This window comes from Crocodylus porosus, unplaced genomic scaffold, assembly GCF_001723895.1.
Source record: "Crocodylus porosus isolate Cpor-Errol unplaced genomic scaffold, CroPor_comp1, whole genome shotgun sequence".
Classification (NCBI taxonomy): domain Eukaryota; kingdom Metazoa; phylum Chordata; order Crocodylia; family Crocodylidae; genus Crocodylus; species Crocodylus porosus.
This window is the reverse complement of record NW_017728931.1, coordinates 50,262,167-50,282,534: the sequence shown is the minus strand read 5'-3', so window position 1 is coordinate 50,282,534 and position 20,368 is coordinate 50,262,167. Positions and strand designations below refer to the sequence as shown.

At 42.6% G+C, this 20,368-nt stretch overlaps 1 protein-coding gene across 4 annotated transcripts in view; it reads left to right on the top strand.

The window, feature by feature from the left end:
• The window catches only part of RBFOX2 (RNA binding protein, fox-1 homolog 2), a 255,627-nt gene that overhangs the window by 93,003 nt on the left and 142,256 nt on the right, over window positions 1-20,368 (top strand). Inside the window, exon 1 of one of the 4 annotated variants that reach the window (XM_019544826.1) lies at window positions 13,376-13,498. The exons of the other annotated variants lie outside the window; for them this stretch is intronic. Within the exon in view, the coding sequence (XP_019400371.1) occupies window positions 13,484-13,498 (15 nt within the window). The 5' untranslated portion in view covers window positions 13,376-13,483. Of the gene's footprint in view, window positions 1-13,375; window positions 13,499-20,368 lie in introns of those variants that run through there. 4 annotated transcript variants of the gene reach the window in all.

The following is a 20,368-nucleotide window of genomic DNA, read 5'->3' as shown; positions in this document are numbered from 1 at the left end:
GCCGGGGTCGTTTGACCCCAGTACTCTTTCCTGCCATGGCAGGGGGTCGGACTAGATGATCTGCTCAGGTCCCTTCTGACCCTAGAAACTGTGAAACTATGGATAAGTGCTTGGTGGAAGTTTTTCATGAATAGTATCGGGATCTCTGTGCTCTACTAGTCTTGATACCAAAAGCAGATCTAGAGTTGGTTCACTAACATGAAGGCCTAAAGACTTTTGGCCTTTATGTGTTCTGTTGTACTGAGGAGCCAGTCGGCTAGAACTACGTTGTACAGGGAGCCAGATGAATAATCCAGTCAGGTCATGGTGATGCAGCCGTGGTCATGTCTGTACTCATTCAGAATGAGATCACGAATATAATTGATTTTTTTGACAGCTGACCTTGCACTGATCAGCATGAACTGGAGTCTGGGATATTGTATTTTGTAATGAAGTTTTCCAGCAGCATTTGTCTCCTGGAGGACTCTTACATCTATTTTTGCCTCTTGCCTTATGCTTTATTAATGCCTCTTACATTTGGACTAATCCCCTTTTGGTCTTTTTGTATGTGATTTGGGAACTGTCAATATACGCATCACAAGGTTTTTCATTCTAGTTCTATTTATGGCAATCTCCCCTTGATTTTTCTTGACTCCGATGCTTTGAAGATACCAAGTGTTCCCCTTACATTTGGCTTTCCTTCTCCCACCCCTACTTAATGTATTGATGTTATGTTTCAGGGAAGCCTTTTAACAGTTAGTCTAGTTTCAGCCTTCATTCAGGTGATTCTCTTGAGATCCCATCAGCATTTCCCTTTAATTAACTGGAAAAGCCATTCCTTTCTTTTCTATAAATTGCATATTGGTGTGCCAGGCTCTTCAAGATTTGCTCATACCAGAACCTTGGAACTGCATTCCACTGGCAAATACAGGGTAGCAACTCTAGACAATGTTGTCTTCAGGTAATGTGTCTTTTAGGACTTTATTGAAATGTTTTCTTTCACAAAGGATCAACAGAAAAAAAGATCATTAAGGTAAGGTGGTAAAGAAAAAGGATTAGAAGAGCTATGACAAAGCAGTTCAAATGGCCAACCCTGTGCAATGCCGTGTTTATTGGCTTGTTTGGTTCCCGTGCTCTCAGGTTTATTTGAAATCTACCAATGGGCATTTTTTAAACTTTGGATCTCAGAAAAGAGAGAACTCATTGCATTCAGATCTGTTCAGCTGACCAAAGGATACTTATGGTTAAAGAACAAAACTATTGTATCTAGTGACTTCCATATCCCAAGGCTTGTAAGTTGCTTTATAAAACATGGTGAATCAAATCCCAGCAGTGCAGGGCCTCCCCAGGTGAACAGAAAATTTGTTAAGGTTTCAGTACCCCAATGTTGTCTGGGAATTCATTTAATTGTAAAAACTTGGCCAAATCAAGAGAGTACCCCTTGTTTTTGAATGATGCACTGACTTCTTTAGCTTTGTATTACACAGAAGCCAGATGCAGTTCCAGTATTTTTGTTCTTTAACCATAAGTATCCTTTGGTCAGCTGAACAGATCTGAATGCAATAAGTTCTCTCTTTTCTGAGATCCAAAGTTTAGTAAATTCCCATCAGTAGATTTCAAATACACCTGAGAGCACAGGAACCAAACAAGCTGATAAACACGGCATTACACAGGGTTGGCCATTTGAATTGCTTTGTCATAGCTCTTCTAATCCTTCACACTGGGTAGAAGGCAATGCCTTGGCTTATTAGTATATGGCTGTTGTGGGCAGAAATGAGAATTCTGATGCCCCTCCTGCCTCCCCCGGTGCCCTGATCACAGCCCAAATTCAATGGATGATCTCAGTGCTTTCTGTCATGGATTACTTTGGACTGTCCTGTTGCATTTGTACAAGGGAGAGAGGGAGAGACTGAACTCTTCTTGCTAGTAGTTTAAAAGAGCACAGCCTCTCCATCACTCAGAACTCCTGCATCTCAAGCCACTACCCTGACTCCATCTCTCTGACCTGGCCAAGGCTGCTATTTTGGAGCACAGGTAACCACTTCATAGTCGAAGTTGTTACGGTGTTTCCATTTTATTGAACTAGAGTTAAGCCTCCTGTCTAAAATCTGCAAGCAAATGCATGTCTACCTCAGCATTGGCATGTTAAAATCTGGGGCAAGGAAAGAAAGTTTCCACCTATTGTCAGTTAAATCAGACATGGTTCCGACTGGAGACACTGAAAATAGATGAGTTCAAATACGGTTCTAATAGTTTTTGCTGCTTCAAAGGAAAAAAATGGCAAGAGATCAAATTTAATATTCTGGACTCCCCCAATAAAGATATTAAACATAGGATTAAAGTTTAATTAAATTCCAGTGCGGAAAAACAAGAACAAGATTTAAATAGCAACATCAGAACCTCCTGCCCATCCTAATGTCCCATTTTTGTGGGATCTTTGGATACATTAAGGCTCTGACTTGATGAGGAGGGACCAGAGCCTGAGTTTAGATGGATGGAGGGCCAACCTTTTGGACAGGCATGCCACAAATTAGCTCCATACTCTCCCCATCCTCTGCTTGTTCTGCTGCTCTAGTTTTTGCTCCCTACCTTATCTGCAGCTGTGCTCCCTGCCCCTTCTTTGATCTGCTGCTTGCAGCATGCAGAAGCTTCCTTTGCTACTTGTGGTGACACGCATGCTTCAGGTTGGTCATCCCTGGTTTGTTTAGACAATGGAAAACAGAAATGGGGAGGCAGCAGAGCAGGGCAGACTCCTCAGCAGGGTGTGGAGCCTGTGGGATTCTCTCCTCCTCTTTCACATTGAGATTCCAGGAGTGGGAAAGTGGGTTTCTAAAGTTAAGAAGAAGCACCAGAGCCCCAAAAGACTAGCAGGTTGTGGGGGCAGAAGTTTCAGACTTAATTCTCTAAGGGTCATGGTAGGGACCATGAGCCTCCTAAGGACCACAGTGATGGCTTGAACAATATGGGGCAGAGGATGGAGTGGGAGGGGTGTCAAAAAACTAGCGGGGCTATATGAGAATGTGTGTTGAGTATCTGTGTCAGGCTTTGTGATGCTCACACAAGAAGGCTGAGGCAGGTGCTCAGTTGAACCCCTGCTCCTGTGCATCTTTCAAGTTAAAAGCATAGAAGTTTACAATGAAGGTACTCAGCTAATTATGCTGGTACAGACACCATCACATCTTTCAGCTTGGGTAAGAATCCAACACATGCACCCCAGAACAGGAGTTATATAATTTATTTCCATGTATCTAAATGTTTGCATTTTTTGGATAATGTTTACCTTCTAAGTCTGAATTTCCTGGGTTTACTGTTATATTGCACTTTCAATCTTAATTTCATTTTGCAATATAAGTTTGTCTGGGAATAATTATGAAGTCTCTGCTGGAATTATAGTCACCCTGCTACAGCTAGTCATTTTGGAGTGACAATAACCCCCAAATTGGTGTTTTTAAATATACTTGTGTAGTTTGGGAGGAACCATGGAAAGCTTTGTTTTTTTCAAGATTTGATTTCTCTTCTTGCCATAGACTTCAGCTCAAAGGACAATGCTCTGAATTGAGACCTTTTGAAGTTTATTTAAGGGCAGAAAGTTAATTACTTGGTGTGGTCAGTGGCAGGAAAATCTACAGTATTATTTCTGAAAATTATTTGTTCCATCTGCATGTCAGGGTGTTTCTGCTGCTTGGATTCTTTCTCTCTCTCACTCTATTCTTTTAGTCATAAAGTAACTCCTAGTAGCTTGCTTTTTTGGAGGTAATCTGCTTTCAGAAGTCTACTTCTGTATAGCCAAGGGTACCTACCAGAGAGAACAGGCAATCCTGTTTTACAGTAACAAAATGGGTTGCACTGTAACGAAAAAGGTTTTCTCTTGTAACATGCCAGCATTTGGCTGATTTGTTTGGCAAGACATCCAAAAAGGACCTTGGCTCTTTTCCTGGTGGCTTAGTGATACACATTTTCTTTTCCTTTTCCTCCTGTGAACAGGATGGTGCAGAAAATAAATATTCCCAGGTGCTTCTGGATTTGAGATGGGATCTACCTTGTTGCTTCATACATTTTGATCTCCACAGATAGTGCAGGAATCCTGTGAAGAGGGATTCACAGCAAATATCTAACGCTCTGTTCTAAGGTTAGAGTCTCTAGCAGTACCCAAAGGAGTAAACCAGCCTCCAAAAAGATCCACTTATCTCCTTAGGAACTGTAAGCGTGCCCAGAGTTGCCTTCTACATCTACCCCGGTGATAGTTCCCAGCCCCATTTGTAATCTTCTTAAAAAACTGAGCGCCTCTGATTCACACATTTTGTTGCTGGGACATTCTGACAGAGTCAGATAAGCCCTGGAACACAACCATTTACTTACAGAAATTTCCCTTTGACAATTGCAAAAGCGTGTCTCCCTTCCCGTGTCCACTGAGACCTTTGTAGATGGTCCTTGAAGTATTTATCATGGTGGAACGATGAGCGAGTCTCCATCCTTGATTTGGTATCTGATTTCTGCATAAACTGTGGAATGCTTTGTCTGAGCCTTGACTTGGGAAATAATCAGTTTCCCTGGTCTGAAGCAAAACACCCCTGTTCTTTAATAACTGCCCCCCCCCGGCCTCCCAATTTGAAAAAAACTCCCGCTTCCAGATTGGAGAAAACAACACTGTGTAGACATGCTAGCAACTTAACAACATTTGCTAATAACAATTGGACATGGTTATCCTTTTTGAATTACTTTAACAATTTATTCTATAAGAGTATAGGCAAGGAAGCCATTAGCTACCAAAAGCAGTTGCTTTTATGACCAGAATCTTTTATCCCCATTCTCTGTTTAAACATCAGCAGCACCTGGCTGAAAGAGCCATTTAATCCCATATTTCCTTTTGTGTCATCTTTACCATGCTGACCTCTGTTTGGTCCATTTTCATGCTCTGCTCTCCTTTGAACTGCATTGGACTGTTATTTTGGGCTGATGCTTGGTAAGTTTCTGAATAGGAGCCCTCAAGAAAAATCCAGATGCTGGGAGAAGTGATGTTGATTTGATCAGTGGCAGAATCTCCTTCACTTACTGAACCTATGCCTTGATACAGTGTTGTGGGGCTACTGATAGAAATGCTACTTTTTGGCTAAGGCTTTTGTCTGCTCTATAAAAATAACCTCATCAGGGGACCTGGTTACAACAGACTTGTACTTTTGACCTGGTTACAGCATGATTAAAACGTGTAGAGTATATACAGCCTATCAGCATTTTAAATAGGTCATGCAGTTGGGCTAAAATGGTAGACATGCCCAAATGAGTACACCTGGGCATATGCAAAGCTTTCTTCTGATTTAAATAACCTGCTTACAATTTGATTGGGTTCCTTTTATTCTGTGCATTTTAACCAGATCAGATAATGATAATTCTGTACGCTAGCACTCTGATGCAATTATGTTTGAAGAGGTGTGAAGAGGCTTTAAAGCAAAGGCTTTTACCACTCCTCCTCATTAAAATATTCCATATGATTATAAAAAAGTGCTAATGGTGATAACGTCTTTTGCTTGGCCAAATTCCAGTTGGATAATTTCTTTTAGAATGCATCTACACGTCACCCTACATCACCGTAGCAATGTGCTATGTCACTGTACAACCCGCTATGGAATCATGCAAGTCTACCTGTGATCAGCAGCTACTTTGCCCTTGTGGTGCGTTCCCCCATTTTATCATGTTGCTATGACGAAGTAGCAGCTAAAACCAACTGTGTGCTATGTGCATGGTGCAGCATGGGTGGTTACTGTGCTGTGCTTTACTACTTTCAAAAGAAAGTACTAAAGTACAGCGCAGTAACAATATCACTGTAGGGCAACCTGTAGACTCACCTTTATAGTATCAAATGCATGTGGCATTCCTTAATCTCATCTTGAAATATTGAGGATTGCTACTGTGTGGCGTTAAAACACCTGCTGGGATTCACGCCAGGGATATCTGGATTTTACTAGCAGCGAATTAAGTGTTTGGGGATTTTTCATGCTGAAAATTTACCAGATAAATATAAAATACATACTTGCTTGGTCAGCTTTTCAATCAGTGCTCACATATCATTTCTCTTATTAACTTGTAGATTTTCCTCCTGGGGAATTGCGAGGGGCAGGGGGAAAGGAGGCTGTGTGGTTTGTTGGTTAGAACCCTGGTATCTGGCTCTGCTCCCTGAGTGTTGCCGTCTTGTAGCATGGCCTTGTACCTTTATTATTACTCTTTATTACGCTGCCAGTATAGCTCTAGAGCAATCCCTATGGTAGAACAGGTTATCTTCTGCTCAGGTTCTAACACAGTTAAAGTTGTGGTTTTTGCAGATGGAGTCTAACAGTTTGAGTCCATGTCTTTTACCCAGGTAAATGAAAACAGTTCACACAACAGATTTTAACTGGGTTGAGAGTGCAGTCATACAGAAACTGGGGCCCGTGATGTGGTTCTATTTATAGCATAGACAATCCCTTAACTTTTTCTGTGCTTCCATTTCTACATCATTAAAGTGGATAGGAGGGGAAATTACTGATATCATTCTACTTCTCTGGGGATATCATTCCAACAAATCACTTGCTTCTGGGTTTCAGCTGTGTAATGGAAGAACTGTAGAAATCCCTAGGCTCTTAAGACTTTGGGTCTTTCAGTAAGCTGGAAACTGCCCAGGTTGATGTTCTCTAATCTCCAAGAGGTGCTTATTCACCATTCAGAGAGGGAACCAGCTCTATGCTAGAACCCCTGCCTCCCTATAAATGCTGACCTGAGGCTATATTAAGGAAAGGTAAACAGCAGTACTTGGCAGATGAGAAACATGAAGAGTAAGTATTTTGAGAAGGATACTAAGAGAAAAGTTAAAAATAAAGCTATGATAGGAAACAATAATGAAGCCAATATTGACAATACAAATAGAAGTTTTCACTTATAAAACATATGCAATGAGACTAAGGTGCATCCAAGCAGAGAGAGTAATATAGGCAGCTTTAAGCTGCATCTAAAACAGCTGATAATACCAAACAGCTTACAAATAAGGGACTAACTACATTGTGGACAAAGAACTGGACATAAGATTCCCACAGTGGTTGTAATGTCAAATACATATGTAATATAACCTCCCTATATCTATTTGATATTTCCCTTTTTAAATGTTAGTTGTTTTGCTTACAGTGCTGCCCTTTTAGCTTATTTTCATCTGATTATCCACTGTGATTCCCCATATCCTTTTTGCAGCTTCCCAAGGTAGAGTGCCTCATGTTTTAAGTATGCCCCATGTGCTTTAGTGCTAAATGTCCAAATTGAACTGCATTTAAATAGCTGTTGTTTGCTTTCATCCAGTTTACAAAAAGAAACCTGGATTGCTTTGTAGCAGTGATCTTTCCTTTTGATTATTTACCAGTCCTCCAATCTTTGTGTCGTCTACAAACTTTATCAGTAATGTTTTTATTTTCTTTTGGGTCATTGGTAAAAATATTAAATAGTAAAATGCCAAGAATTAATCCCTAAGGGACCCCAGTAAAAACATATCCTCATTCAATGATAATTCCATATTTACAGTTACAGTTTGAGACCCTGCCAGTTAACTGAATTTCATTCATTTAATATGTACCACATTGATTTTGTACGCTAGTTTATTAAATACAAATGTCTTGAGGCACCAAGTCAAATGCTTTATAGAAGTCTTAAGTAATAAACATAGATACTATTGTGATACTAATCTTTTTCTCGAGTAAAGTTGCAATTTTTTTTTAATTGTGTTGGTTTAAAAAGAACTTTTTTTCCCCATAAAACCATATTGTTTGTCATCAGTTATAGTACCCTTATTACATTATTTACCAATCTAGTCCCCTATCATCTACATTTTGGTCCTGGGATTGATTTCAGGGTAAGAAGACTCAATGAATGTGGGTCATGTTGTTTGTCCTTTTTAAGTATTAGTGCTTTTTTAGTCTTAATCCCCTGAAACTTCCCAAGTGTTCCAGAATTTACTGAACATCAGCATTAATGACTCTCAGACTTCTTTGGCTAGCTCTTTTGAAACTTTTGGATGCAAGGAACCTCAACCAACTGAATTTTTTTAAAAATCTGGTTTTTTTAGTAGTAGCTGTTGATAATTTTTGCTAGTTACTGTTAGAATAAGAAAAATTTCATTATTGTAAAACTGCATTGGCTGGCTTTTTCTCAAAATACAAAACAAGTATTTATTGGGCACTTTTGCTTGTTTTAACATCTAGTAATGGACAGTAACATTGTTAGAATTCTTTTAGTTACTCAATTACTGAACCTTGAAAAGTCCTTATTTAATTGCTGGCTTTTTTGTCTCCTGCCCTTCTGCTTCCCTTATCAATTGTCTACAACTCCTAGCTTCCTAGTTGTATATACTTTACTATCATCAAATTCCACTTCCATTTGTTATTTGTGTGTAAAACTTTGTATACAAACGTACTGAGGAAGTAAAAAGGTTGGCTTTTTAACTGTCATGGTCATCCTTTCTTGTTGGGTTGGTGCATCTAGTAAGATGTACTCAAATGGTTTCCTATTATCTATTATATTTGTCTATTTCAAATTCTTTTTACCATTTGTATTGACTCATGATTGTTTTCAGCTTTGAAAAACTATTACCTTTAGAGCCTTATGTGTGTGTGTAATATGCCATGGGTTGTCAGTCAGGGGTACTTGGGAAGGCCCTAGGGGGATGTACAGGTGGGGATGGAGTGCCACCACCCACCATCCCATGATGCCACTACTCCACTGCGCCCCACCTTGCACCCTCCCCCCCCACTCTGCATTTGGCTGCTGGGGGTACACTTATTTAAAAAAAAAAAAAATTAAAAAAAAAAAAAAAGGTTGACAACCCCTGTAATATGCTACCAGTTTGGACTTTGTTCTTTTTGCACATAACAAATGTAATTACGTTCTGATCATTTACACCTAAGTTATTAGTGCTGGAATGAAATTTTAACTGTGGTGATCCAGGAAATCCAAATGAAGCAAGGACTTTTGTGGGTGATTATCTTTTATTGTACCAAGTGCATGGCTAAGATATTGGACCATGCAATTGATTCAACAACAAAAAATATCACCCACAAAAATCCTTGCCTCTCACCTAAGTTGCTACTAATTTTTAGCTTTGTGATCAATTCGTCTTTATCTAGTATAGAATTCTTAACACTGGATATAACCCTTGAATTAGGAAAATTGTTTTCTACAAATGTTAAATATTTCAAGGATGTTCTAGGAGCCTGGGACCTTCAGCATAGGTCCCTCAGATTGAGGTTCCACATGATTATGCAGCCTTTCCCCTACCCTGCACATTATGGATAGGTGCTTAATGAGCCACTTGTCTTGGTCTCTAATGTGATATGATGGTTGGCAGATGCCAACTAGTGCCCCATTTTGAGCATTATCAGTTAGAACATTGATGCATAAGGATTCAAGATAATTTGTTTCTGAGATGTCATTGATTTAGAAATAGGTAATGCCATTTTTGACAGTTTGTCATTCCTACACCCTTTTTTGCCTAGTCAATCTTTCCTAAATAGGTTAGAACCATAGATTTTTAACATTCTAGTTACGTGAGTCTTTCTGTTGGGTTTCAGTAATAACTACTAGGGCAAATTCATGTTCAGAAGAGCAAAAACAATTGCTTTTGTTTCACCTAAGCATTTTGCATTGGTGTATAATTAGTTAATTTTTTTCCACGTTCTTGGTGTCTTTGTTTCTAGCTTCTTGAATTTTTTGTTAAATGAGTTTATTTTTTCTCTTTTTTCATCCTCTCTCCCTTTGTTTAATATCCTGATTGATCTAGGACCCTCATGTCTTCTGGAAGACAGGGTATACTTCTGTTGAGAAGGAAACCATCCAAACTATACAGCTGTCTACCATCATGTAAGGCAGACCAGTGCTCCAATAAATCCAATCCCTTTCCTTTACACAATTAACATGAACAGAGAGATGGTTACCTGTGTTAGTATGAAGTCATTCAGGAGGTAGGGCAGGATGGCACCTTAGAGACTAACTGGTTCAAAGTCATGAGCAACAACCTACTTTATCAAAGGCTGGTGAAGTTAGGTGCTCAGCCTCTAGCCCAAGGTTCCAGATTCAGTCCATGGAGCCATGTCATCCATCCTGTAGGGATCCTCACAGGTCTAGAAATTTGGAGGCAGGGGAATGATGGCAGTATTAATTGCCCCTTACCTGCTACCATATTTCCAGACCTGTGAGGAGCCCAATGGGCTGGATGATATGGCTCTGTGTGCTAGATTTACACCAGTCTCTAGTGGAGTTGTGCACCGGGTCATTTTAGTGTGTGGGTTCAGGCCAGCATGCGACTGGATCCAGAACTTGGGCACCAGCCTGGCTCTGTAACACTCATCTAGCACAGGGGGCCAGACGGTTGAGCGCCACTGAAGTACAGTCTCTTGCCAGCTAAAGCTCATGCTTCTCTGAACACACTAGTCTCTAAGGTGTCATCCTGTCCTACTTTCTGCCTACCTTAAACAGCAAGTCACGTAAAGATTCTTCTGCCTTCCTTCTTAGAGAGCTCACTTGGACTTGCTTCTTCACTAGGTTTCAGAATGCTCTCCAAAGGAGTCTTGATATGCACCATCATTAGGGAATCCTTCGCCAGCTTTAGACACCATTCAGTCTCAGTAATGTCTTGTGTCTTGACTCCAGAAAGAAAGTACACCGTCCTCTTGTGCTCATGTCCCGTGCAGAACTCGCTTTCCATTCTTCCTAGTATAGTATCCCAGACTCAGTGGTTGGAGATCTTTGTGTATGCATGTCATTTGTTTATGGGTCAGATTAAGCATCCATTCACAATTGTGTGCCATGCTCTTCTGTTTTCTGTTAGACCAGCTAAATCTTCAGAGGTGTCACATTCCATCTTTTTCTGATTGATAAAAAAAGGTGCCATCTTAGACATTGGGGAATGAACCACACAAAACCTCATCTTTATACCAGTAGTTCTATTGATCTTGGGTCTTTGAAGAACCATTTGGTCCTAGTAACCCCCACATTATTTCTGATGGAATGGTTTTGCCTGAGTACTGGCAATGGCATGGTAGTTCATTATTTGATGGTTGTGAAAAGGGAGCTTATAGCTCTCTCCAGCTTTAGAGGTTGCTAGAAATGCCGAATGTATCCTATCCACCTATGGAGTTATCTAGCTGTCTTATAATAAGTCAACTAAGTTCAAGGCCAGCTTTCCAAACCAGAGGTTTTCCTTTACCTTTCTTCCTTTGTAGGAGTGGCACAAGGGGTGAGTTTAGCTATGCAAGCAGAGTGGACTTTGTTGTTTCAAGGAGTTGCAAGGTAGCATTTCTAAAAATCAAGGCACTTTTACATGGGGGTGGGAGGTGTTGCTTTAATTTAAGTGGCTCCAAGAGCCACTCTAATTAAAGTGCCTTAGTGTCTCGTGTACCAGCATCTGTATGCTGAAAAATGGTGGCAGGGATGCTTGAACTAAAGCTCATTTGACCAGCTTTAGTTCAAGTGTCCCTGCTGCCATGTTTAAGGGCAGGGATGCTGATACATAAGATGCTGCTGTTGGAGCATGGTAATTACCACAGTTCAGCAGACTTGATTAATGGAGTCAGCTCTGATGCACTGTAATTACACTGTATCAGAGCAGCCTCTATGCTCGTGTGCAGGCACCCGTATTTATTAGCTTGATATTAGACATTCATTGCTAAAAAAAAAATCTAAACAAATCTTATCTAGAAATCTGAATGGAGCAAAAGTCATCTGGGTTCTGCTGGATCATTGGACTGGTATTTTACTTGTTATGCCTGTGTCTGTGTCCATACTTGAATCCAGTTCAATCCCTGGTGCATTTGAACCCTAGTGAGGGGGAGTTGTGCCTGAGGAGTCCAGCAGGGCATGACTGAGCATACTTTGAACATCTACACAAGCCAATGTGGGTGGCAATTCATTCTGTCACCTCAAATAAGTAGAGCTTGGGGAGGGTACTACTGAATTCTTCACTTTACGTCCTTCTTATGTAATATATATGTATCATTAGTAAATGGAGCAGAGGTGGTGTGTGAGAGAACACAATTTCTATTTCTTTTTCTGAGATAAAAATATTTGTGCCAAACACTCACATTTCCAAGGAGACATTGCCTCTGCCTTTTTCTCTTGATCACATTCAGTTAAAATGTGGTGCCTTGCATTAGCAGAGTCCTGGTTAAGCTTATCATGTAGGGCTGAGTGAGGAAAGGGTTTTTTTTTTCTCTGAAGGTGGGGAGAGGGAGGTGAACCCATTTTCCTAGTTTGCTGGAACAGCAGTTCTTTGGGTTTTTTTGGTGTTTCTGTTTTTTTACAGGTGAGCAATGCAAAAGAGGTGATATTTGTCCTGTTGCACTAGGGATGGGGGATGGGCTTGGGGCTGTGGGGGGAGAGGGAGGGGGAGCAAGACGTGTTGGATCTTGTGGCTGTAGACCTATGCTGGGTAGTTCAAGAAGAGTCTTATTTGCTTTGTGCAACTTTTGCCATGGTCCTTTCTGATTGGCAGACACTTGCAAAATTGGAATTGGGGATTAGTATTTGAGTGCACTTGGCAAGAGGGTGCTCGCTTCAGCCAGTTGTGGGGAGCAAGCCCCCAGGCAGCTGGAACCTGATACACAGTCTGGAATTGGGAGGCAAGCCAGCTGCTTTTGTCCTTTTAGCAATATTAAAGGCTGTAAAATACTAGCATACAAAGCCACCTGCAAAAGCACTCTGAGCCCTTTATTTCTTCCCTACTGATCCCACCCTGATGTCTTCCTGTCTCTCTCGGTAAGTTTGGGGTGCCTGGCTTGTTGCACCATCCTTTTAGCTTTAGGACTCCTATGAGGTTTCTTCCTTGGTCCCTGTGAGTGGTTTCCTATAAATATATAGCTACTGAATTATGACTAAGCTTTGGCTGTTGACTAATGCTTTTGGCTAAGATATTGCAGCAATGGCATACAGAGCTGTGCTCTCTGTGGGTTCACGGATGATTCCTGCAGTGGGAATTAGTGAAAAAGGAGCTGGAGAGAAAGACTGGGTTCTTGCCCTCCTTGACCTTGGAGGATAGTTCCTCTGCTTCATTCACATTTTAAAGGACCCTTCTGTAAAGCAAGCACGCTGTAGCGTTAGGAGTTTGGTCTGGGTTTATTACTAACCCCACCCATCCCTGCCTTTTGCAAGAATCTTGTGAGGCCATGATTGTGTTTTTAGAAGGAGAATGACAGAGAGAAATTCCCTGGAGGCAAATGCAGTGTGTGTGCTCTACACGCCAGTACAGACACACGGGGCTGGGAACTCCCAGAGAGAGATTAAGTAGAGAGCGAGCAAGAGAGAGAGAGACAGCTAGCAGAACAGCTAGAGCTGGAGGAGGAGGAGGAGGAGGGGGGAGGAGGAGACTAGACGCTTTTTAATCTTCAAACTGAGCCATTCGGATTTTTTTTCTTTCCAAATCTTGGTCTCTACATTTTACTGAAGTGCCTTTTGCATTCCGGGATCATCACGCTACTGGGTTTGAACAGCCCAGGCTGACATGATGTACCTCTGGGTGAGTAGAGAGCTGTCTGTGAGGGCTTACACACTTTGCACATATAAGGAGTGGAAAGCCGAGGGATTCTGTGCTCGCATGAGCGGCCTTCTCCTTCGGGCTCAGCTCTGTGCAGCCCCAACACACAAGTGGGCTTTACTACCCACCGTAAAAAAATTATATTTAAAAGTTTATCCTGGTAACTGTATTTTAAGCAGACTTCTATTGCAGGGAAGTTCCTTTGGTTTTGCACTGTTTGGGACAGGCACCTTGGACTGAATTTCTAGTGGAATTACCCTCCTTGTCTACTACCTGTAGGACCTCTCTTCTGTGCATGTGGGCTGATCCCACACGTATCTTCCTACACTCTGTGGGGTTTTGGTATGTCTGAGGGGTCCCCACGTGGCTTGGGGCATGATAGCAACAAGTTTATAATCCCTGAACATCAGAAGGAGAGAAAATGATCTGGGAATGGCTAGTTTGTGCAACTGGGGTTCATCTACAAGAAGCTGGAAGCGCAGATGTTTTGCCAGAGGTGCCAAGATTACTAGAATTTCTGGGGGACTGCTCAATTTAGTGAGAAGAAAAATGTGAGAAGTATTGGAATTAGCTAGCAGTATAAAAATAAGCAGAAACTTTCAGCTTTTGAGCACATGCTGGGGTTTCCTTTGGAATAATCTGCTACTAGAGCTGCTTGACTAGTCTTGTAAAAGTAATATTCTCTGCTCTTTGGCAGCCTTGAAAACTGTCATTATATCATGGATCTCTTATTCAAGGGTCCAAGTTTAAGAATAATTTGTTTGGAAAGTATTTCTTAAAAGGAATATCTGTTCATAATTGTAAAGTTGTAGACCTCTGTCACAGCCATTTTTTAAAATCATGTCTCCCCTCTGCCCTCTCTTCTTCCCCCCACCCCAAAACCCAAAAAAACAAACCCGAGTTTATTTTTAAAACAAAGTAAGCCTTGGAATGCAGGTGCTTAACTGTGTATTTTACTAGCCTTCGTTGGGCACAAACTCTAGCTTTGTTACATGGTAACTTGATGCTTTGTAAAAGTACATGCTTGCTTGGTTTGGTAAGGCCCCGTTTGCTGGTGGATTTTCACTTTTGCAGCTCCACACTTTAGATCAGGGGTGGGCAATTTTTTTGGGTAGAGGGCCGCTTCCCAAGTTTTGGCAAGCCATCAAGGGCCCCAAGGGCTCGCCCCGATGACTTTCCATAAACAGTAAACAATGGTGATAGTTCCTTAGTGACCTGAAAAGTGGGGAATATTGCTTGAGTGGGGGAGCAGAAGAGAATAACTCGTGTCTCTCTCCTGTCCTGGCTGTGAGAGTGGTGTTTGTGTGACACAGTCATAGGAGTGTCAGGTTTATGGCCTACCATTGTCAGCCCCAAAGGATTGTGTCCAGTATTGCTGATCTCATGGATTCTTCCTTATGCATCTCAAATTCCCAGATGTGTTGCTATACTGGGATTATAATTCTGTCCCTTGGTCTATATAATTGCTGAAGACATGCTAATGGTTCTTCTCAGCATCATGCTGCATGAATTCAGAAATGGGGAACTGGTAACATCAAGATCTTTTCTCTTCTGCTCCCAGTACAGGGGAATGAGGGGAAACTTGTTGCCCTGTTTATCTGGGAATTAGTATGCCCTCCTTATCAGAAATTCTCCACTTCAAGAGCATTCTTGCCCTTCCTATTCCTTTTGTTTTGCCCTGACCTGTTCCATGCTGCAGAGGTAAAAATTGGTAATCCAGAGTGATCAATCCGCTTTGAAGCCAATTCTGTAATGCCATATCCATATTGTAATGGGGGCCTAGTTTCTTGCCTCAGTACTTGCGGTTTTCATCTCCATCTTCTCCCTTTTCCATGTGCTGTATTTTCTGTGTTGAGCATCTCTTGTCCTTGAAATATCAAAACTTCCATGGAGATTTGTACCCAGCCATTCCTTAATTCAGTGCCTAAAACTACATTAATGCAATGTTAAATTGAAGGATTTATACATGCAGGTACTCAAATCCAGAGTTAAGGTTCCCACAGCAACTGTAATGTTGCCCCTTGTGTGTACACATTGCAGGATGAGCTGCTTTTAAGCAGTTATGTAATATTGGACTTTATCATGTTGGAGTTAATGCAGTACAATAAAAAACTCCACTTGTCTCTGCCGTTGTAGGTGCAAGGTGGCGTACAGCCCAAGAGTGTGAATTCTGTCCGGAACATCATAGCCTAAGGCTGTAACTGCCTCTTTTTTGAACGAGCCATCATTGTATCCCACTTTCAAATTGCACTCCCTGGAGTGGAACCTGTCACAAAATATTTTAAATGAGGTGCTGGTAGGCTTACAGTGGAGACTGAGAGTGGGAAACTTGAAATCTAACGTGATGATGACTGGACTCGGTGGGCAAACATCTGATCATGGTGGGAGGAGCTAGGAAGGCAAGGTAACAGGAGTACAATCGATGGCAGCACTAACCGTTTTGGAGAGAGCAATTATACCGTTTCCCCTGATGCACAGGCTATAGGGCAGATTATTGCAGCTTGAAATATAGTGTATTCTGTTTAAGTGCATAGCCTGGGGACTGCAAAAACATTAGGCACTTGCCTTCAGTCTGTACTTACCCCAACTCCTGGTAAACAATGCTCATTAACTACAGGAACCTCCTGCATTAAGCTTTTTGCACCTCATTAAAGCTCCTGGCCTTGATTTGCAGTGCACCTTTTGCCTCTAATAGCAGCTTCAGAATCGACAGGTCTTAGTTGGAAGTTCAGGGCTGTTTTAGAAGCCTTGACATTGAGGGCTGCTAGCCAGTTTGACCAATTATGCATGTAAACAGAGCACAGTTAGGTTACACAGTAGGCAGCAAGGAGAGTTCCTGTGCACTGAAGTGGATTTATGTACTTCATTGATATCCAGGGCACTAATATCTTTTGTATTGTAAGCAATAGGTAACAAATACAAGACTGGCATTGCGTTGTGCTGTTACGCAAATTATTGCACTTACCTGGTATTTGTGTATGTGGAGTACACAGAAGTAGCATAGCTACAGAAAAATCAGGAATTAACGTTCAGATGCATAAATGTGATCTTTAAACTTTCTAGATCAATAGCTTTCAAACTTGGCAAAGGTAATGTTTCTTATTAAGGACAAGCCATGAGCTGAGTCTGAGGAGAGTTTCTCTATTGCAGTCTTCGGCTGATTTCTTATTTGATGGAGATGGCCTCTATCTCTAGCCTTTTTTTGATGCTCCCAGGTGAGTTGCTCTTGAGGGCTCCCAATCCAGCAGTTGTCTGGAGGGGGAGTTTGGTGTTTGAGGAAATGAAGGGATAAGGAATAAGGGTAGGATGCATGATGATACTGGGGGAGCAGGCTTTTCTGAGGGGGGCAGGGCCTGGAGCAACTAACTGTTAGGATCAAAAGGGTGCAGGTGTACAAGGATTGATCAAGGGAATGCCTAGGCTGTAGCTGAGGTGAGCAGAAGAAAGTGCAGCTGCTTTCTTGACTATACAGTAAGTAGTAGTGACGTCCTGTCCTAAATTGGTGTTCTAATGTTGGTGTGCTCAGTTCTATAGCATCACAAGGCAGCATGACAGAGGTGCCACTATGTTGTACTTGCAGAATCTGAAACAAGAGCTTAGAAGCATGAACTACCCACTTGCCTCAGTGGGGGCTAATTCCAGTGTCAATGATAATTTTTGTCATTTAAATTATTACCTTTTTAAATTGCTCATCAAACTTGTAGAAACAAAGTTTGAGGGCAGAGGAAGATGATCATATTATGGAAATAAGGGGATATCTGCTCTATTTTAGTACTGTGAGCGAATGAGGAAAAGTGCGGTTCCTTTCTCAGCATCTCGGCTAAGAAAGTGCTACATTCAAGGAGCCTGCGCAGTTTCTTAGGCTTTCCTAAGTAGGTAGGGACCTACCAAATTCGTGGTGGCTGCCCGGAAATGTCTTGGGCAGAACATGGGGGCCCGTCAGCCCTTCCACGGATGGAGCGCAGTGCCCCGCATGCCTTGGATTGGCTGAGGGCCCTGGTGGCCCCACCCTTTGCTGCTCGTTGGCTGTGAGGGGCATTGCCCGAATTTTGCAAAATCATGAATTTGGTAGGTCCCTATAAATAGGTGGTCATCAAGGACCAGAATCCCAGTGGGGTTGTATGAACCTCACCAGGGGAAGCCAGTTCCAAGCAGCCCAGAAAGGCCATAAATCTATTTGTACCTAAAGAGGCCCAAGAAGACATTGAGCATCTATACTGTCTGCTTGTGAAGTGTCTTTGGTTGGAGGAGCTGATTTTATGGCTTTAACTTGGAAGAATATCACCACAGTATTCTTGCCATTATGAACTGTGTGTGGCTAAATTGACATTAGCTGCATAATAACTGTCCACATGCATACTTGGACCAAAAGAACGAGGTAGGCTTTAGGGCACTGACACAGTTAAGGCGAACAATTTTATGTGTAGACTAAGTCTTTTCTGGTTTTTAGGTAGACAAGCGCTGCACTTTCATTTCTGATTAGAGGCATTTCCCATGAAACACGTGGTACAAAGGGTCATTTAATTCTAAAGGCTTTTTAAAGGGCAGGATGCTGACTAGGATTTATATGGATTCTACCTTGCTGAATATTCGTTGGTATATGAAAGGTTAAAAGCAAAGGCAGCAGTCGTAGCGGGCAATTTGATCAACACTTCTTTCCTCCCATACTCTGAGAGAACTGAAACCACCAAAGACTAGGGGGGACTAATGGAGCGAAGGGCCATATTGTTGCTAGATTCTTGACAGGAGAGCACTGTGGATTCATATCTCTGATCTCGGAGAGATTACACCATTGGTAGGTAATTTTCTCATTTCTCCCAGCCATGCACAGGGCTCATACTGAGTGCTCATGAGAGGACTGCCTGCATATTTTGGTTAGGATTTCTTTCATTTGCTCTCTGTGGAGGTGAAGCCCTTACCTAGGACTACTAATGATCTCTGGTACCGGGAAGAGGAGTGCCAGCTTGTTTGCCAGGAGGAATTGAAACTTGTGGAAGAGGTGATATCTTTTATTAGACCAACTAGATATTTGCAAATAAATGTATTTTATTTACTTGCAAGCTTTTGGGCACACTCACCCCTCATCAGGCATAGGAGAGAGCAGAGATTGTAAAAGTTCTCCTAGGTGGAAATGAAAATTCATATTTCACATGCCAGCTCACTTCTTAATACTTCATGTCCTTTTCCTTCCTGAACTGCCTTTTATTTGCCTTGTCTTCACTGTGAGGAGAGCTGACTTTGAAGCCCTGTTTTAGATTGCCTGGAATTATTTCCCTCCCCCCCAGGCCCTGAGCTCATCAGCGTTAGCACCCAAGGGACAGGAAACCCAACTCTGCTGCCAACCTGGGTCTTAGCAACATGCTGCTGCTCATGTCACGTCCCTTTTGTTTGTCCTTTCACAGAGGGTGTGGCTTGCACCAGTGAAAAGTGCAAGTGGTACACTAGGGTTTTGAAAGTGCAAGTGAATGGCTATCCATGCCTCTGAACTTTTCCCCAGACTCTGCTGGCTCCCTGAAAAGAACAGCTGGAGTTTCATGGCTCCTAATTAAATATGTAAATGCTGATCTGTAAAACACAAACTGTAGTTTTATTTACACTCCTTGGCTAATGTCCTAAGCACATCAGAAGCATTTACCTGAAATAAAGTCCTTAAATTAGCTCTTTCCAAGTGGGGGGCAGGGGAAGGGGGGAAGAGCTGAAAAAATGTTGTTCATTTTGCTTTTCTTAATACAGCAGTGTGCATGTGCATGTAGTTATATCCACAAATCTACATTGAAAGAACATTATTAATGTCCCCAGGCATGGAGGTGCCACTTCAGCCCCATGCACAGCTCTTGGGCACACTGGGAGCTGTAGCAGCATGGTGGCTGGACTTAGCTTCCCTGCAACCCTTGTGGCGGCAGCTCACTCTTGGCCTCCCTCTTCGGCTGCCACTGCCAGTGTCACTGCTGCTGCCCTGCTGCTTGGGCACGCTGACCTGTCTACCCCACACCCACTGCTGGGGGCACCGGACAGAGCAGGCAGGCGGGTAGGTGGCGTCTCTTTGGAGACCAACCTGGGAGCCCCATGGGCATGGCATGCTTGGCCAGACAGACGAGATGGGGTCATGGGTCGGAGTGGGGGGGCGGGTGCAGGAGGGAGTGGGAATCAACGTCTGGTAATGGAAAGAGCAGAGAGCTGGGGCTGGGATCATAGGGTGGTGACAGCGCAAAACCAGGGTTCAGGGTAGAGCTGCAATATGCTCCCCACGTGTCCATCTGATGGGCACCATGGAGACCTTTCATGGCTGACTCCTCTGGCCAGTACCCCAGTGGTGGGTACAGGGCAGTCGGGCCTTGGGCCGGATAGGATCTCCCTGTCCCTCCTCCCCCGCCACCCCTCAATTCCCCTGCTACCGAACCACGTTGTGTAAACAGCTGTGAAGTGGGGGCTGGATCAGCATCCCCTGACCCAGATAATTGCCCACTCCTCCTATAGTAGCTGACTGCTTCACAAGCATTTAATGAACACCTATATGAGGAGCTGAGACAGAGGGGATAAAGGTTGTGTGCTAATTAGATGTGCACTGATACATTGGTCCATATCAGATCAGCACTAATTAAAAGGAAAATTGACACTATTGGCAATCAACTTTTTTGGCTGGTGTAGCCGATAATGTCACTGACAAATGCCACTTGCATGCGCGCAGCACGTACATGGTCAGGAAGGCAGCCTGGCAGTTTGGAGAGCAGTGTGCGGCTGGTAAGTCTGTGGTGGGGGGAGGGAAGGAGCTGGAGGGCACAGATTGAGGCCCCCATAGTGAGGGAGGGAGTGGGGCAGGGGCAGCCGCTGCCTGGGTGGGATGGGGCGTGG